Raw genomic sequence first — 18,411 nt, 5'->3', positions numbered from 1 at the left:
TGTGTGATCCACACATTTGCAAACACAAGTTTTTCCCTGCTTATTGCTCACACTTTACATTCTCAAGTAGGCACTTAAACATCTTAGATGTGAAATTCGGAACGTAAGGGGACGCTGGGGCGGTTCTGTGCAGGCCCTGGCCTGGGTGCACATCCTGCTTGAGGGAGGCACCGCCACGCCCGGGAGCAGGCAGGCAGCTGGTGCTGCTGCCCTCCAGAGCCACCTGCCAGCCCAGAGAGGCAGCGCAGGCAGAACTGCCGATTTAGCGGATCCGTGTTTGCAGCCGTGAGCCCACAAATGTGCCTTACCTTGAAAACTGGCACCACTCTATAGCGATCAGCGCCACAGTCTCGGGCCAGAGAAAGTGTGCTGCTTTTGTCTCCTTGAAACCAACAGGGCTTGAGGTTGTGGCCGTGGCTCATATGCCCTCTTGATTTCAGTGTGATAAACTTTATCCGGAGTAGGACCCATCCCTGTAGTCAGAAGGAAGGTTAGAATCAACATATACTACCAAAACGTTGTTACTCTTTGGTTGGAGGGCTCCTAGCATTACCGATCAGAAGACATCACGCAGCTATTCCGTCTTTTTCTCCTTAATGGCATTTCCCTGGTAAGAAAGAAGGCAGAAGTGGTGGGAAAACACAGGAGGGCTACAAGTGGAAGACGACATCTGGATCCCACCCATAAGTTTCCATGATGAGGCAGGACAGGGCATGATAGACGCCTCCCCTGGAAGCACCCTTTGTTTACATAAATCAAGTATTAACAGACCAATGCCACTGTCTGTAATGTAACCACATAAAGCTTTTAAAATCTAGCATTTCTCCACCTTAGTTTGTGACTCTAGTTTAAAACAGCACATAAATCACCTTTCCACTCATAGTTTAGCACAGCTTTCTCCAGCCTGGTGCCGTCCAGATGTTTTAGACAGGTGGTTTTAGGTTCTACAATTCTGTTATTTAACAGTGGGTGAAAAGGATTTGTATGCCACTTCCAGGGAACAGTGGGCCATGGCAGCGACAAGCTCTTCCCTTTATCCTTGAAAACTGGTACTCACAAGAAGCTAAAACCAAAAGCCAACAAATGAAAAAGTAAGGTAACAGTTATGTGGAACTCCCTCCCTAGGGAACTCCGTCATGCCCCCTCTTTAATGAGCTTCCGTCGTGCATTAAAAACGTGGTTGTTCAGGCAGGCATTTGGGGTGGGTTAGGGTATTTAAAAAAAATGTTTATGGTAAAATTTTATTGTTTTAAATTGTTTTATGGTGGGTTGTACATCGCCCAGAGTGGCTGGGTGACCAGTCAGATGGGCGATTAATAAATTTAATAAGTAAATAAATAAAATAAATAAATATGTTTTAAAAGTTACAGTCACAAACGGAGGCTGTATTCTGAAACCTCTGAAAAATAATTCTGGGTTTCCTGAATTGTAGTCAAAAGACATTTTGCTGCTTGAAGCAGAACAGCAGATACCACCCCCTCTCAAGTAAAAGTGCATGGCACCCAAAGTTGGCCAAGTTATTTTGGCACCTGAGGCAGAAAATCCCACAAGTGAATAGTAATAATAAATTCAATCACTAATAATTTTATGCCTTTTCAGGACAACCAAAATCAGCTACCTGAAGCAACTGCCTCAGCCTACCTCATGATGGTGCCACCCCTGAATAACCAATGATGACAGTGGCCTGGTTCACACATAACCACCCTGAATATGGGTTGTTGTTGAACTGTGGGTTGTTGTTACATGCAAACCCTGCTCTAACATTAACTATGGGTTTTCTTTCTAGGTTGTTCATGGTTAGCAACCCATAATTAAACCATAGTGAGGGTTTGCATGTAACAACGCACATTTCAACAACCCATACTCAGCCTGTCTCTGGGTTGTTGTTACATGTGAACCAGGTCACAGTAGAAACACATTTCATCTTTATAGCTCATATATTTGATTTTTTTCAGGCTGCAATCATATGCTCACTTACCTGGGAGCAAACCCCGTTGATTTCAAAGGTATTGGCTTCTGAGTTGACATGCATAGGATTATATTGTTAAATTTGTGGATACAATACACACCTGCTACTGCAGTACATTTATGCAGAGTGACAATACTTTGGAACTATATATAGATTCTAGCCATTTTTTTTGTTATTGTGTGCTTATCTTTGGTTAGAGAAAAGGTCCTCACTTGCAGGCCAGTTCACACGATCACTTTTCACATGGCTTGTCCCTTTCCTTCTACTCCACCCCCACCCCCACCCGGATCACTTAATGCTCCTGGCAAATATGTGCACAAAAATCTCAGCTTTTATCGCTATTGTTCAAGCCGTGTTTGGAACATGATATAACTATAAAAAGAACCCCGTGAGCATGCACAATATCTCAGCATAGGAAAGCAGACAACCAGGCGTATCTCACACAACAGATTAATTGTTCTTTTTATTTTATTTGACACAAAAATGTACAAAATAACAGGTGAGTGGATTTTAATTGTTTATATTAAAAATCTAAAAGGTGTGACTGAGCCATTTTGAATGGAATCAGTGTCGAAGATTTTAACAACAATGTCCGCCATCCTCATCTGTCCATCATCCTGGCCACCCCCCATCAGCAGTCGTTTTCCAGACACATTATGTACATCGCAGGTAAGACAACATCTCTCCCTCTCTCGCTTAGCCTCCCCAACCCGCACGGAGCCTGGGATAGTGCAGGCAGCCCATCTCTGGACCCCAGGAGAGCTTGGAACAGACTTCCCACCTGGTTCCAGGAGGAGGGTTTCCCTTCTGAAAGGGAAGTTCACTCACTTCCCAGCTTGGGCCAAATCCTACTTGTCTTCCCTTCTGAAGCTCAGTCAGGCTCTGGCAGCATGGATGAGATTGGAATCAAAGCAGCGAAGAGGAGGAGGAGGAGGAGGAAGAGGGCCGTGGCAATATGCAGGAACTGCACTTCTGCTCGGGCTGAACACGGAGTATCTTGGTGCTGAGCGGGCTGGATTATGTCATAGTTTTATATATATGTATATTTATTTATTTATACTTAAAATCTCCCCCGTTATTCTTCTTCATCTTCTTTTTTTTTTACAAAATGAGGAAAATGATGCCCAATGGTTATTTATAGCAACATGTTAACATTAACATTTCTGCGGAAGGTTCTGTGAAGTACGTCTCTTCTTGGTAAGTGCCCCCCCCTCCAGTCACAGGAGGTGTTCATTGCAGCAAGGCCCGGATCTGCTTGGATGTGGTGTCGTCATTGAGGTGCCGGGTGGTATACCTAGGAAGAAGCCGGGCAGAAGCGGTGAGAGGGGGCAGCCCGATCACCATCGTCAGGAGAGAGAGAGAGAGAAGGTTGCTCTGGATACGGGTGGGCCTGCTCTGGCTAGGCAAGTCCTCTGGCACGCTGATCAAAGGCAACTCTGGGGATTTATGGGTAGGAACGAGGCTGGCAGAGAGGAAGCGGGGGGGGGTATAGGGAGGGAGGAATGCTGGCTGGGGCTGGGGGGAGCTGTAGTCCCATGCAACTGGAAGGCACCAGGTTGGGGAAGGCTGGCCTAGGGATGCTGCCAGACTAGGTTGTGGGAGACACAGCCTCAAGTCGCTGAGTCCTCTCTTCTGGCCATCTTCCCTCCAAGGCCGATTGGAAAGCAGGCCCCGCAGTTTGCCTGGGCGATGGATTCAGAGAGCAGTGCTCAGTCTCCAAACAGTGTGGCAATTGTATATGCTAGCCATATGTGGGGGGCAAGGGGGAGGGGAGGCAGAAGATCCAAATAGAACTTGCCCATCTCCCACTGCTCCCTGCACTGGTTAAGGCCAGGCACAATTCCCTGGGATGTTCTCCTGCCCAAGCCCCAGCGAAGCTCCTGGTGGATTCTTGTACCCTGGCTCGCTGCTCTGCCCCGCTTAATGAAGCCCATCACCATGCCACAGGGCAAGGCCTTCCGCTGTACCAACCAGCAGGTCTCTGCAATGCCAGCACAGGCAGTCAGAGTGCCAGCTGGGGGACAGTCAAACTGCAGTCCCCCAGAACTGCCAATTGCGGGTTGCGTGCCGAGAACCTGTAGTTTCCCTGCAGTCAAAGCAAGACATGGGAGGGTGCTTGGAACACTTGCCTCAGGCCAGCCCCTTCCCTGTGCAATGGCACGCTTACCGGAAAGGCTGTCCACCTCACCTCCCCATCGGCAAAATGGGAATACCGGCCTACCGCACAGGGAGGTTGTGAGAGCAAAGCAGGGAGGTGTTCCTTCTACAACCCCAGATCATCTAGCGCAGTCAACTCCTCCAGGCTGCATCTTCAGTATTTGCTACTGAGAGCCATTTTACCAGGAACGTTTTGTCCTTGAGTTACACTCCCTGCTGCCCAACCAATTCCAGCTTCTGAAAGTCCTCAGCGCTATTCAGGATTCTAATGAAGGCCGCTGAAAACCCCATGGCTGGGCCACCTGCAGCTGCAGCACCCGCCCAGGCTGCCAGCCAGAGGCACTCCAGAGCATCCTGTGGGCTCGCGCCAGTGGAAAGCATGCGGCTCTGTCCCAAGAGCGATGCTGGGTGTCTCGGGACTGCCAAGAAGCCTGCCCGGAAAGGCGCCTCTTGGACGGCCGTACCTCAGTGCGTTCAGAAGGCCTTCCGTGCTGCTGGAGGGCTGGTCTTTCAAGACCTTGATGCACCCTTTCATCTAGCAGCAAGACAGGGGAAAGAGAACAGCTTGTTAGTCACACTTCAAACATGGGAGGAATGTTGAGAAGCACAGCCAGGCCTGCTGGCTTCAGTCTGTCTCTCTGCGAGCAGTTTCACAAGAGATGGAAAACCAGCATTTAGGCTGATCTAGCATCTAGATCCACTCCTGGACTGGTTCACTCTTTCTTCCGCCAGGTCTCTTGACCGCAAGAACATCACACCATCCAACATGGAGCAGTTGCTATAAGCCCCTCATCATTCACACTGTGAGAAAGTTATACCCAGCTCTAAGGAGAACCTAAGCTTTCCAGTTTCTTTAGAGGCAACTGGCAATAAATAATGGACTTCCATAAGAAGCATTCCAAGGAACAGGGAAACCAACATCCATAGGAGCAACCAAGAATTAAAAGCATGACACTGGGAGGGCCTCCCCATCAGACTTAACCTGGCTGTTTCCTGGGTTGCCTCCTGCCATAGCACCCCTAGCCATGTGTTCTGAAACAGCCACACTGGGGACAAAAATGACCTTTTTTAAATGTGGTGAACCACCCTTGTGAATGCTAAAATGCATGTTGTGCTCAGCATTCCAGTTATCTCCTGGAAAATATCTGAACACTGCTGGACTGGGCCAGCATTTTTTAGAAGTCCAGATATGGACAAGGGATGAAGCATTCCCCAGGAATGTCTTCCAGTCGCCCAGAGAACTCCATGCATGATGGATCCTTCTTGGCTTCTGGAAGCAAAAGCTCTGGGGACCCCACCAATGAGAGAATTGTGGCAAATACACACCATGCCCTCAGTTTTGCTGGGAGGACTTCAGAGGTTCCTGTGTGAGGCAAAGGGGCTGCAATTTGGCAAGGCCTGCAATGACCCTCTGCTCTCAAAATGAAAAAGGCTGAATGGGTGGCCATTTAAAACTGCACTTTAAAAAAAGGAGAAAAGCCTCTGACTGTGGTGGAACAGAGGACGGGACAACAGCTACAGCCAGGGTCTTCATGGGCGGCTGGTCTACACATCAACCAGAGGCATCACACCACATCTGTCTGAACTTGACTACTGAAACTCAGACCCAGAGGACTAACTGGCCCACCACACAGAATGAGGGCTAGACTGGGGGACAAATACTGCACCAGGCAGCTGGGGCAGGAATCTGTTGACTCAACCACCATGTCTTTGTTTTTTGCTGCTTGCTTTTTATAACTGGCTTCTGGTTCTGCTCTGTCTTGTCCATGCTGCCTCCTGAGCTCCCATCAAGGCCGAACTGTCACTCACGTCAATTTTGGAGGTCTTGGCAAAAGCCCCCACAGGGTGGACATGGTCATAGAGAATGATGACCCCCACCATCACTCGCATGCAGAAGAGAAGAGTCTCGGTGTTGGTGAACCGGCTCCGATATTCCCTGTCGCAACAAAAGAAGAGGCACATGAAAGAAGCACCATGACCCTGCTGCATGCCACACCTTCCCTTTCCAGCCTTGAACTGGGTCCTCACAGGGCCCACCTACTCAGAGCCAAGCCTGCCTCACCTACGGATTTTCCAGACACGACCCTTCCCCTTGCAATGATGTTTGTTTTCTGGGAAGGACACTACAGGGGACGACTGAACACTGCCCTTTGCTCCCAGGAAGGGGCTGCCTTTTCCTGTACGTGTCTCTTAAAGTTATTTGGGCAGAAGGGGGATTGGCTTGCTCAAGACACCTGGTCCTCCAGCAGTATAAAGAGTGATGACAAAGAGCAGGGCCTTTTGCAGTGGTGGCCCCTGTGATGTGGAACTCCCTCCCTAGAGAGGATCCCCAGATAAGCTGCCTTCTGGCATGAAGCCGGTTGGCAAAGACATTTTGGGACATCTGTTGGGGGCTGATCCTGGCTTTTTCTTTGCATTTTGCATATTTAGTTTATTTGGGTTTTAACTGCAATTGTGGCTTTTTTAGACACTGTTGTGAGCAGCCCTGCAGGCCTCTTTGACCAAAAGGTGGGACATGCATGAACTCACGGTGTTTCCAGCATCACCCGGCAGACACAGGCCATGGTGCTTAAACAATCAGTCGTGTCCTCTATCGGGAGAGTTTTGTTCTGAAATGAAGCAGCAAGGAGACCTGGTTTGCATGCTGACGCCTGTGTGCTTCTTCCCCAGCGAGAGCAACCTGAACATCTGAGGGGAGAGCACCTGCTCGACTCCCCGTGGCAGCACAGCTCTCTGCCTGGTAGCGGATTCTGCCCTCAGGGCATCTCCACACGCTGCACATTTAAACCACCGCCCCCCGTCCGCCCAGGGAACTCTGGGACTTGCAGTTCTCTGAAGACAGCAGCACCCCAAGGCTCTTTGCAGTGTTGATGTGGCCTCTGTCTTTCCTGTTCCTTGGCGACCTCAGCACCACCATCCGCACTCACCTCGGAAACGAACTTGGTTGTGGCATTGCTCAGCGTTTTCAGCATCGGTGTTGCCTCTGCATAGAACAGTGACATCCGATTGGCCATTTCATTGTTGACCTCACTTTCCGCATCTAACTGCAGAGCAGGAAAGGAGAACCGTGCCTGAGCAGAGGAGCTCTACTTCACAATGACAACGGATTAGCAATGTGAACGTGAGACGAACGTCGAGGGGGTCGGTCTCTACGTTTCATTCTTGTCTTTTGTATATTTTCTTATATATTTATCAACAATAAGAACAACTATACTGCATATATATGCATCTTTTTCTATTACACAGAAAAAAGGTTACGTTGTTTTATATTTAAAGTCTATCTGTTTTTAACAAATGGAATAAATGGAGACTAGGACATTTCAAAAGTTGTTGATTATTGCTTACTGTCTCTAAAATGGACATACTTCATAAGCTTTGACAGCCCTGCCCTTTTTGAACGCTGAACGCTGGAGCTCTGCGCTCACTCTGTCTCTTTGCACTTGGAATTTTCATTCATCTCATTCAGGTGGGGGTTTTGTCTGCCTCCGGGTTCAAAATGTAAGGGAGGGAACAAGCATTTCCTTACCTGCAGATTGTTGATTCGGTTTCGACTGATAGTTCTTCTGTAGTAGCTAAAATCATTCTGGATGGCAGGGTTGGTCATCTGAGAGACAGAGATGGGAGGTGCTCAGCTGTGACGGCCGGTCACCAGAGAGAGGAGAGGCAGGGGCAGCACAGCACGTGCCTGCGCCTGGGCCAGCCTTAGCGTTAGGGGAGCCACTCCCCCAGGAGAGCAGTCCCTACAGCGCAGCCATGGGGACAGCCTCCCACAAGCTCCAAAGCCCCCAGTCTCTGGACCGCCCCCCTCCCCACAGGATTCTCTCCTGCCCCTGCTGAAAGGTACCTTGAGCTCATCAAAACTGAGGGTGAAGTGCAAGATTTCTGCAAACTGCTTGGCTAGGGCTTGTTCTCTCTCCAGGTGCTGAGTCGGGGCATAGGGTGGGCTGGTGAGAGCTTCCAGCAAGCTCCGCAAGGCATTCTCTAGGAGGCAGAAAATGGTACATCAAACAGCAGCTGCTCACGCAGCAGACCCAGCACTGCTGTGTGCTACTGGCTGAACCCTCCTGGCGTGAAAGGAAGTGACGCAATGGGTCTGTAGGAAGGAAGAGAGGACATCTGGGGCAGCCCACACGCTATTCCCACCCTCGCCCCTAGCTGGCGGTGGCTCTAGGATGGAAGAGGGAACTCATGGCCCTCCAGCTGTTTTGGCCTGCAACTCCCATCTGCCCTAGCCAGCAGAGCCAATGCTAAGGCATGATGGGAGTTTTAGGCCAAAATATCTGGAGGGCCACTAATCGCCCACCCCCAGCATAAGAGCACCACTTCAGTGCTTCCAGACACTAAAGCCCAGCTGTGTGTGACAGACTGGAGGCAGGGTGTCAGCCCCAGCAACATGCCCAGCACAGGCTCTGGCACAACCCAGACAAGGGTGCAAAGGCATCAGCAATCATAATAAAGTCATGCTTTTCAGGATGGAATAATGAAGCATGCCGTCAAAAGGGCAGAGGAACGCCCAGGGATCAGTGTGCTCGGAAATGACCACAGACTGTCCCACAGCCCATCTGAGTCTTCAGTTGCCTGGCATCAGGAAGAGCTGCAGGGCTCAAGCCAGGAGCCTCCGCATCAGGCACTGACTCCCTGCTTCCTGTGCACCATCTGGGGCTGCTGGGTGGAGGAGGAGGCTGCAAGTGGCAGAAGCCAGGGCTCCTGCACCCGATGACGGCCTCTGGGCCCAGGAAGTCAGACGACAGTAGTCAGCACTGCCAGCTATTCAGATGCTCACAAATCCGCTGCCTTTTCTCAGTCTCGACAATCCCCTGCTGGGGGAGGTAATTAAGCAATTTAGTTATGCTTTATCGAAAGTATTTTTACCTCACCCTTCAGCTGAAAAGGCTTCCAGGCTGTTACAGAGTAATACAAGCCAAGACAGCCCTGCCCTCAGGCTTACAGTCTGAAAGCCATGACACCAAAGGAAAACGGGATGGGCGGGGAGGAGGAAAAGCATAAACCCAGGCATCAGCTCTTAGAGTAACTGTTCTTGTGGTGACCAGCAGGGATAGTTCAGGCAGCCTGTTGGAAATGGCGACTGCAAGGTGGAAGTTACAGGAGAACAGTCAAAGGCAGCTGGCCAAGTAGCCCTGCTTCCCTCTTCTCCCTCCCTCTGCTTCTCCTGCCTGGCTGATTCAGTGCCCATCTTGCTCCAGCCACTTGCCAGCTCCTGAATGCCCAGCACCCGCTTTGGTGTGGTCGGTCCCACCTCTTGCCCCATGAGAGCACATGCGTATATGGACATATTCACCCAACAAAAAATCAGTAAGTCGCCTCATGTGAGTTGGGCAACACGTCGCATCTGTGGAGTGTGGAATGAGGGAAGGAAGCTGAGGGGAGCCATTCTCGGTTGACTCGTTTCCCTCCCACCCTCTGACCCATTTCCCCCAGACCGATGGCAGGTAGGCGCCCGCTTACCAAGCCTCAGGGAGAACTCGTAAAAACGCTTCAGCTTTGCCACCAGGGGACACACAGCATTCCATGCCTTTTCTTGGAGCTGCAAGTCACTGGGGTTCTGGATTGCCTGCAAGAAAGAAACCAAGATGCTAAAACTGTTCTCCCTCAAATGCCAGCTTTCCACATACAAGGGAATGAGAGTGTGGTTGCTGTTTCCAGGGGCCAGGGGGCATTCAAAAATGCTATCCTGAGTAGTCCCTGGCACACATTAAGAAGGATGCAGACAAACTGGAGAGGGTTCAGAGGAGGGCAACGAAGATGATCAGAGGACTGGAAACAAAGCCCTATGAGGAGAGACTGAAAGAACTGGGCATGTTTAGCCTTGAGAAGAGAAGACCGAGGGGAGATATGATAACAGTCTTCAAGTACTTGAGAGGTTGTCACAGAGAGGAAGGCCAGGATCTCCTCTTGATCATCCCAGAGTGAAGGCCACAGAATAATGGGCTCAAGTTACAGGAAGCCAGATTCCGGCTGAACATCAGGAAAAACTTCCTGACTGTTAGAGCAATACGACAATGGAACCCATTCCCTAGGGAGGCAGTGGGCTCTCCCACACTGGAGGCATTCAAGATGAGGCTGGACAGCCGCCTGTCAGGGATGCTCTGACTTGGATTCCTGAATTGAGCAGGGGGTTGGACTGAGTCTTATGGGCCCCTTGCAACCCTACTATTCTATGATACTGTGATACCAATTTTGGCCAATCCGAGGGTTTCATACTGCCTGACAATAGCTGGGGGGTTGGGGGGGAATGAGATATTGCACCCCCTATATTCCCCCATCAGGTGCCCTCCAGATGTGTTGACTGCAACTCCCATCATCCCCAGCCAGCAGGGCCACTGGCAGTCCAACTCATCTGGAGGGCAGCTGGTGGGGGAAGGCTGCCCTATTTTCTCCTGTGCTCCGAGGCCAGAGAATACTGTCCCAGCTAGCCCAGCCTCAGCCCACAAAGGCCCCGTTTCAAGCTCGTCCCGCATCGTCAACCGGACCATTCAACCCGAACGTGTGCGGGGACCGAGAGCCCCGCTGGCCCACAAAGGCTAACAGAAAATGCGGGATGCATATACTGGAACCCAGGACAAGAGAGGGTCACTGGGGCAGGCAGAACCCTCGTCTGTGCTGGCATCTTTCCGTGCGAGGCAGTTGTGCGGCTGGAGCCTCGCGCACTGGCAACGTTCACAGCGTGGGCTGGAGGAGAGATGTGGGCTCGACTCCGTTTGTACCTCTCTAATCTCTTGGCCAGCTCCGGTGTAGGACTGCAGTTCAGCCAGGATGGCCTGCGCCTCCTCCAGGACAGCATTCACCTGGTTCCACACAGCCGTCTCAGCTTCTGTTGGCTGAGCATCTACAGCAAGCCCCACCAGAAAGAAAGCAGGCGTTCAGAACACGCTTTGCCCAGGAGGCTTATCAGCCAATCCCTATGCAGGGTGAAAGGGGGAGGTTTGCATGGCTTGCTGGGGACTAAGAACTCCCTCTGCCTAAGTTTGGGGGCAGGTGCTGGGGGCTGGCCCCACTGCAAAGCAACCAAAAGCGATCCAAGAACTTGTGCCCCCCCCGCCCCTCCGTCAATCCTCTGCCCTACGGCCCAGGATACTGGGGCACATGATGCAGCTGTCTGGGGAGGGGAAAGTATCTTGGGTGACCCCTGAAGAGCACTGCTCGGCCATGGCAGGGCCCCTGAGCTGCAAGGGGACCTGGAACGCTGCTCTCTAGCAAGCCCACAGACGTTCGGCCCTCAGACGTACAGGAGAACTGTTAGAAAATAAATATACAGGGGGACCAACGCAAAGCTAGAAAGTATGCAAACAAAACAGAGAGCAAGCCTAGGCGATGACCAACCCCCCTCACTAAGCAGGGCTCCATTTGCCCCCTGCGGGAACCTGAGCCAGTTTGCCTGCCTGCCTGCCTGCCTCTCCAGCCTCCACCCACCTTCCGCTCCTCTCTCCCCAGACTGGGTCACTTTTCCAGTAAGGTCCAGGCCTCTTTGCTTCAGGATGGACACCCTGGGGGAAAGTGTGTCTGGTGCGCACCCCACCACACCGAATGCAGTCCGAGCCCATGGAGGCCTCAGCCCAGGCAGCTTCTGCTTCTGAAGGGGTGCTGCGATCTGCCCCTGGAGCCCCGGAATGTAATTATTTGGCCACGATGCCTGGGAACTGCAAGGTTATGAGCGCCTCCTGGCTGAGGTGCTAACACTGCTGCAAGACGCCCCAGAAACGGAGCTGTGATTGGGGCCGTGACCCCAGAGGGCTGCAGACTGCCCCAGGAGCGCAGCCTGCAGGAGCCCTCCCACTGGGGGACCTCTGGGGAGCTGAGCTGAAGCCTTGCTTCCTGAGCCATCGCCACCCCACTGCCCCCAGGCAAGCCACTGCCCTTCGGGGGCCTAAGAAGCCCCAGCAACCCACTGCCCTGCCCCACCTCCTCTCTGACACGGCTGGCCACCACCCTTCCCTGCAGCGACAGAACCATCCTGCCAGAAAGCTTTGCCATGTGCATCAGAAACCCCCGCAGGGCGTATGCCGCCCTGGCCTGGCTCCTGTCGCGCTCCCCCAACGTGCAAGATCTCACCCTGCTCCCACTCAGCCCCACAAGCCCTGATAGCTACAGCTCTTCACTCCACCCAGCAAAGTAACATGAAATGAAATAAATCAATATTAATAATGAACGAAGAATTAATTAATGAAAGAAGTTGTGAATTAAAATAAAGGCAAAAAAATAAAAATCCCTTCTCACGTTCAAAGTCAAGGAAAAAATTAGGGCCTTGGTCAAGCTCGTTATAAGTCAACACTTTAAGAAGGTTCCCCATGTGACACCTGCAAGAGAAGAGACAAGAGGGAGAAAAGCATGATGGGTAGTGAGGTGGGGAAGGAAAGAGGGGTGGGTCTGTGGGACAATGTCACTGTGAAAGGCACCCCCATCTGGGTGGCAGGAAGAGCCTTCCAGCATCCAAAATCGACATTCAGACACGACCACCAACTGAACGCTGGGGTTTATCTGGCTATGCAACTTTGGCGATGAGGTGATTCTGCCCAGAACCGTCCTAGCATTTAGTGATGCTTTTAATCCATTCCCAATTAAGAATGACCACCGGGAAGAAAAAACAAGGACAGCGACTGTTGCTGGTGCTCCAAATTTGAGTAAGGAGAGGTCCACCCCGCTTCTTCCTGCCCCTAATGGAGATGAGCACTGACTGATGCAAAGGAAGACCAGCGATAAGGAACAGAGGGGGAAGAGAGTCGCGGTTCTCTAACAAGATTTGGGGGCGAGGGGCACACACTTGTTCAGCAAGGCCTGTGGCTGGCAAGTTTGGGAGTGTCCTGTTGAAGGCCAATTTAAATATGATGGCAGCTACGAGGAGGCCACCCCAAAGCACGTACCCATGTAGGGGCTCTGCGTGGCCACTGGGGCATTTAAAAGGCTTTTAATCCAGGCATTGGCCAAAGCACGTAGGGGCTTTTACAGTGTAATCACATCACCTCATTCACAGAACTTTAGGGGGGGTCCAAACGACGATGTCTGCCGTTTGTAGCCCACCCGTATTTACCCACCGCTTCTTCCACCTTTTTCCTTACCAGAAGAAACCCATCACGGGAGGCACGACAGCACCGCTGCACGAGGCCTTCTGATGCTGTGCTAAGCGGAGCCCTCACCTGGAAGCACCCAGCGTCTGCCCAGCAGGAGCGTGCAGCCCTGGCCAGGCAGTGGTCCCAGGAGGCCCCAGCTGCTGGAGGAGCTGTTGTGGGGGCCAGGACCTTTGAATCAGTCCTTACTGCTCTGGGACGAGAGTGGCAGGATGAGCCCGACCACCCAGGAGGGACACAAGAATAGCGGGCGTGGAATGGTCTGCCGCCACCACCGCCTTCCTTTTCAGCCTGAGACATCGTGGACAGAGCATGGAGCCCCGCTCTCAGAACTCTGCTCAGCCATGAAGCTGATTGGGTGGTTTGGGATAAGTCACTCTCTCACACCCTGACCTCCCTCTCAGATATATTGTGAAAAATAAATGAGGTATCATCTGCTCAACACTTTGCACACTTGAAGAATTGAAGACATTGGTCCTGATCCAGAGAAAGTTTGAAGTACCTATTGGAAAAAGTAACACTGTCGCATTTATAACATGCTTAAGTACCCTGGAGGAGAGGGCTAGCATTGGCTACTAGTCCTGATGGCCAATATGTTACTTCCAGTATCAGAGGCAGTATGCCTATGTACACCCATTGCTGGTGAACCTGGGCAGGAGGGTGCTGTTGCGCTTGTGTCCTGCTTGTGGGTTTCCCATCGCAGCCGGATGGCCACTGTGTGAACAGAATGCTGGACTAGTTGGACCCCTGGTCTGATCCCGCCGGGCTCTTCTTAAGTTCTTACTGAAGGCAGTTCAAATACATATCCTTACAACCATCTTTTAAGGTAAGCATGTATATTTATCCCCATTTTGCAGATGGAAATACTGAGGCCAAGAAATAGTGGCGTGGGAAAGGCACGCATCATTTGAACTGCCCAGGTCACAGCTCTTGCTATTAGTCACTATACTGCACTGGTAAAACTAGGAGCTTCTCCACATGGGGCTTGTATCCTGCTCTTGAGATTGGTTCCTCACGGACGTTTGTGGGTCCTTTAGATGACGTCATCAACCTCCAGGGAGTCTCCCATGCTAAATGACTTTTATCCCATTTTTAAAACGATCCGAGATAATGAGCTATCAAAGTACCTCAGGTTGAGTTCCCTCATGAAAAGAGGAAATCCTGCAACCACAGTGCCATCAGTGCTGTATAATGAAACATATAGAACAATGCAGATAAAGGGGGAAAGGTGGGGAAGGGACGCGCGTGTGGAGGGTGTCCATCGTGATCTTGCATTTCAAAGTGAAGGAAAAGGCCCCAGCAAAGTTACGGGATTTTAGGCTGGTGTAGAAATGCTCTAGGGCCGCGGTGGCTTAGTGGTTAAGACGCTGAACTGCAGACCGGAAGGTCGGCAGGTCAGCAGTTCGAGACCGAGTGCTGCGTGACGGAGTGAGCTCCCGTCTTCGGTCCCAGCTCCTGCCAACCTAGCAGTTCGAAAGCAAGAAATTGCAAGTAGATAAATAGGTACCGCTTCAGCGGGAAAGGTAACAGCGTTCCGTGCACCTCGGTGTTCAGTCATGCCGGCCACATGACCACGGAAGTGTCTTCGGACAGCGCTGGCTCTTCGGCTTAGAAACGGGGATGAGCACCGCACCCTAGAGTCGGACAAGACTGGTTGGGTTCACCTTTACCTTTTAGAAATGCTCTAGGGCAGGTTATCTGTGTGACAGGTTAGTCACAACTAGCAAGCATCCCATTGATTTAAACAGGAAAAGTGAAACTTAACTTTCTATGACCAACAATAACAAAAAAAATAATGCAAGAATTTTGCTTCCATGACATTTGTGCCCAAATCCACATTTTGTCTTCTGAACATTTCCACTGAAATTTCACACCAACTATACTTGCCAGGTGGGTGCTTTAGGACTGTGTTTTTTTTGTCAACTCTATTGATAAAGGAGCTTTCCACAGATCAACCCACCCATGTCAGGCTAGGGTGAGCCTGAGACTCTGTACAAGCTTTTGGGGGGAAGGGGGGAAGACTATAGGAAAGATACACACGGCTGGGCTTAAAGTGGGGGAAGCAGGCATTTCTAAGCATGTGAGAGATGTTCTTCTTACTAAGGGTTTCTATCGTCAACCAGCCAGTTCTGACCCGAGACATGTGGCTGCCTGGGGCAGAACTGCAAATGTCTACCCCATTCCTCAAGTTAAGATGCATAGCAGCACTCAAAGCTGGCCAAGTTATTTTGGCACCTGAGGCAGAAAATAAATCCCACAAGTGCCTCTTTCTTTCAACCCCCCTGCCAGCAGTAACCCCCCCATAATAATCCATTATTTTGCTGCCTTTTCACGACATTCCCCAAATTAGTTGCCTGAAGTGGCTGCCTCACTCTGCCTAATGGTAGGGCCGGCCCTGCGAAGCAGCAGTCTCCTATTACCTAGCGAGACCGCAGACAGAAGGGAGGGCTCCCGGTGCCACCATTCAGAAAGCCTTGTGCAGCTATTCCAACTTTCCCTCTTTAAAGGATTTTCTATGGTAAGGAAAGAGACGGACAAATTGGTAGGAAAGCTTGGAAGGGTTATGAGTGGGAGACGATGTCATCTGGATCCCCCGTAAAATCCTGTGAGTGAGGCACAGTGATGGTGCCATAAAAGCCTCGGCTGGGAACACCCTCAAATAGGCTAACGAGGGATTCCTTCCGGCCAGGAAACTGTAGTTCTCAGGGTGTCTAAGGACTGACTATAGGGAATTCTCAGCACCCTCATCAAAGTCTGACTCCTGGATTCTCTAGGGGCAGCCATGACAGCTCAAGGGCAAGTTCGGTGTGTAGATCTGTCCAGCCTGTTCCAGGGGCTTCCAGAAGGAAAGCTCCTAGGCAGTGCTAACAATCCAAAGGCCTTCGACTTCGACATCTGGAGCCCCTGTAAAATTATGTGAGTGAGGCAAGGTGACAGTGCCATAAAAGCTGTGCCTGGAAGGACCCTGGCACTGTCTGGCTCTTCCCAACAAAGTCTCGTAAAATATAGTATGTGGACCCCAAGTAACGTGTAACTGCTACCCCAAATTTGTGGAGAACAGCGACTCCTGCTGCCAGTAACCACAGAAATCCCCTCCCCCTTTGTGAATGGGACTTACTTTCAAAATCCAGGAAAAAATGGGGACAGTTTTCTAAATCTTTGCCCAATACCTTTATCAGGTTGCCCATGGCCAGCAGACCTGAGCGGGAGAAACAGAACAGAATGGAGAAGAACAACTGAGGCACTGAGCGTGCACGAGATGCTACAGCAAAGCCCCCTCCCTGTGGCGCCAGGATCTGGCCTCCTCTAGCCCGAACACCTTCTCCAGGGGGCTTCCTCTCCATGGTCCCTTTTGGCCCCAGCCTCTCCTCCCCACAGACCGCCTGTTTCCCAAGGACCACCACGGCTCACCATCCTGCCTGCAGGGCCGTGGGTGGGCAAGGCCTGCCTGCTTACCTGCTTCAGAGACAGCCTCCTCCTGTCAAGCAGGTCCTCTCTGCTGGCTGGAGCAAGCTGAGAGGATGTGCTGCTGCTGCTGCTGCAGGCGGCAGCTCAGCCCCCGCTGCATTGCTCATCGCACTCTTCCTCTCTCGTCGGTGTGGAAATCCCACAAGCGACCACTTCTAGATTTTCTATTTTGGACTCCGGGAGGAAAGCAGCGCACACTGCGCTGCACCTCAGGCTTCCTGTGAGAACCTCTGCGTGTTTCCAGAGGACCCCCAGGCAGCGTTCCGGCGGACTTCCCCTTCCTTCCAGCCCAGCAGCGGAACAATCACATCTCAGCAGCTTCCTTTCCACCATGCCAGGCCCAGAGTCAGAAAGGGCCCTCCCTTGGAGGAGGGGATCCCAGGTTCTGGCCCACCCTGGGGGCAGCCACCCGCCAGACACCAAAGATCCATCCCACTCCCCGCTGGAGGAGGCAGAGGGGCATACGAGGCCTTTCTGTGGCACCACCACCGACGACGACGACGACCGCTGCCCCCTCGCCATTCCATGCAACTTCACTTGAAGCGCAGCACCTCCTCAGCCCTGGCTGCTGGGGACAGAGGAAGGCTCCGTTGCGCTTTGGACACTGTGGAGGCAACGCCTGGCTGCCCCACGGTCTGACTGGTTGTCTGTGACCGGATTCCTTGCTGCGGCCTACCAGTAATCACCTTTTAAGCCTGGCCTGTACATGCAGGGAATTAGGGGGTAGAATGGAGAGTACCATTTCAGACTGCAGCTGAGTGGGTGGGTGGACTGGGGCCAGGTCACATTGCATTAAAAAAAAAAAATCACTCTGTAACTAGAAAACTAGGTCAGCAAGGAACTAACTGGATCTTTCTCCCTGATATGCTAGTTTTGTTTGTTGCTTGCAGGGAGTCCTTAATGCAGAATGCATATTTAAAATGCCATCCTACACCTGTGATCTGAAGCGGCACAGCGCACCGTACCACCCTGGACCTACTTACCCTGTTGCTTTGGAAAAGAGCAAGCCCTTCTTTAGGTTGGTTTCCCTCCCCACACCTCGCCCAGCACCCGGGGTACTCCCAGCCCTGATAGGAGAGGGCACAAGCCCTGCATCACAAAAAGCAGGTGGCTGTCTTTTTACCTCCGTTTGTGATCCTTCAGCAACCTCTACAGCAAAAACTGGGGTTCTCTGGGGGTCACAAATCACTTCATCAACCAGGAGAATCCTGCAGAGAGAGAGAGAATGTACATTGTTAGGGTTCCAGATTTAGATAATTCTCATGAGCTAAGCAATTACCCCTTCAAATGGCTGGTTTAAGGTGTCTGAGCCAGTGTCCTTGGTAGAAACCTGGAGTGTGAAAGCTGAACCCACATTGTGTGTGAGAGGTGTGGTGTGGGCATGGGGACTGCCCCAGGTTCATCACAAAAGAGGGAATGGAGGAGATGTGTCTGAGGGCAACACTGACCACAGAGCAGCCATTTCATTCTCTTGCATTGCCAGGCCAGATCACATGCCCCAAGCCAAGCATCAATCAGCGTCAGTGCTACGTATGTTTCCCATTACCAGACATATTCCGCCGTGGTGGTGAAGGACACCCCTCCTGCTCCTGTCCTGTCCATTTAGTGTTTGGACACCATCCAACAGGACGTTCTTCTGCACAAGCCCGTCATGCGTGAGGGGCACCCATGAGCTTGGTGAGGACAAAAGGTTAAGGTTTGGGCTTTTCATCTGTTTCCAGGATCAAACACTGG

General features: G+C 51.6%; 1 protein-coding gene across 3 annotated transcripts; it reads right to left on the bottom strand.

Moving 5' to 3' along the window:
- Positions 1 to 2,406: 2,406 nt before the first annotated feature.
- On the bottom strand, positions 2,407 to 17,025 carry LOC146338230 (CYFIP-related Rac1 interactor A-like). 3 transcript variants are annotated; one of them, XM_084814428.1, is made up of 12 exons: positions 16,666 to 17,025; positions 16,328 to 16,408; positions 12,362 to 12,441; positions 10,852 to 10,973; positions 9,593 to 9,698; positions 7,971 to 8,107; positions 7,653 to 7,730; positions 7,054 to 7,170; positions 6,656 to 6,735; positions 5,936 to 6,062; positions 4,591 to 4,661; positions 2,407 to 3,263 (listed from the first exon to the last, which is right to left on the bottom strand). In XM_084814428.1, the coding sequence occupies exons 3-12, from the start codon at positions 12,432 to 12,434 to the stop codon at positions 3,200 to 3,202; spliced, it is 975 nt and encodes a 324-aa protein (XP_084670554.1). In that variant the 5' UTR covers positions 12,435 to 12,441; positions 16,328 to 16,408; positions 16,666 to 17,025; the 3' UTR covers positions 2,407 to 3,199. The 3 variants fall into 3 exon arrangements, with proteins under 3 accessions (XP_084670554.1, XP_084670553.1, XP_084670555.1); XM_084814427.1 differs by lacking the exon at positions 16,328 to 16,408 and having other exon boundaries at positions 16,666 to 16,911; XM_084814429.1 differs by lacking the exons at positions 12,362 to 12,441; positions 16,666 to 17,025 and having other exon boundaries at positions 16,328 to 16,397.
- Positions 17,026 to 18,411: the final 1,386 nt, after the last annotated feature.

The sequence above is a fragment of the Heloderma suspectum genome, chromosome 10 (assembly GCF_057233095.1).
Source record: "Heloderma suspectum isolate Gila_16-S chromosome 10, 16-S_ref, whole genome shotgun sequence".
NCBI lineage: Eukaryota > Metazoa > Chordata > Lepidosauria > Squamata > Helodermatidae > Heloderma > Heloderma suspectum.
The sequence above is the reverse complement of the archived record's forward strand: the minus strand, read 5'-3'. Positions and strand labels throughout refer to the sequence as shown.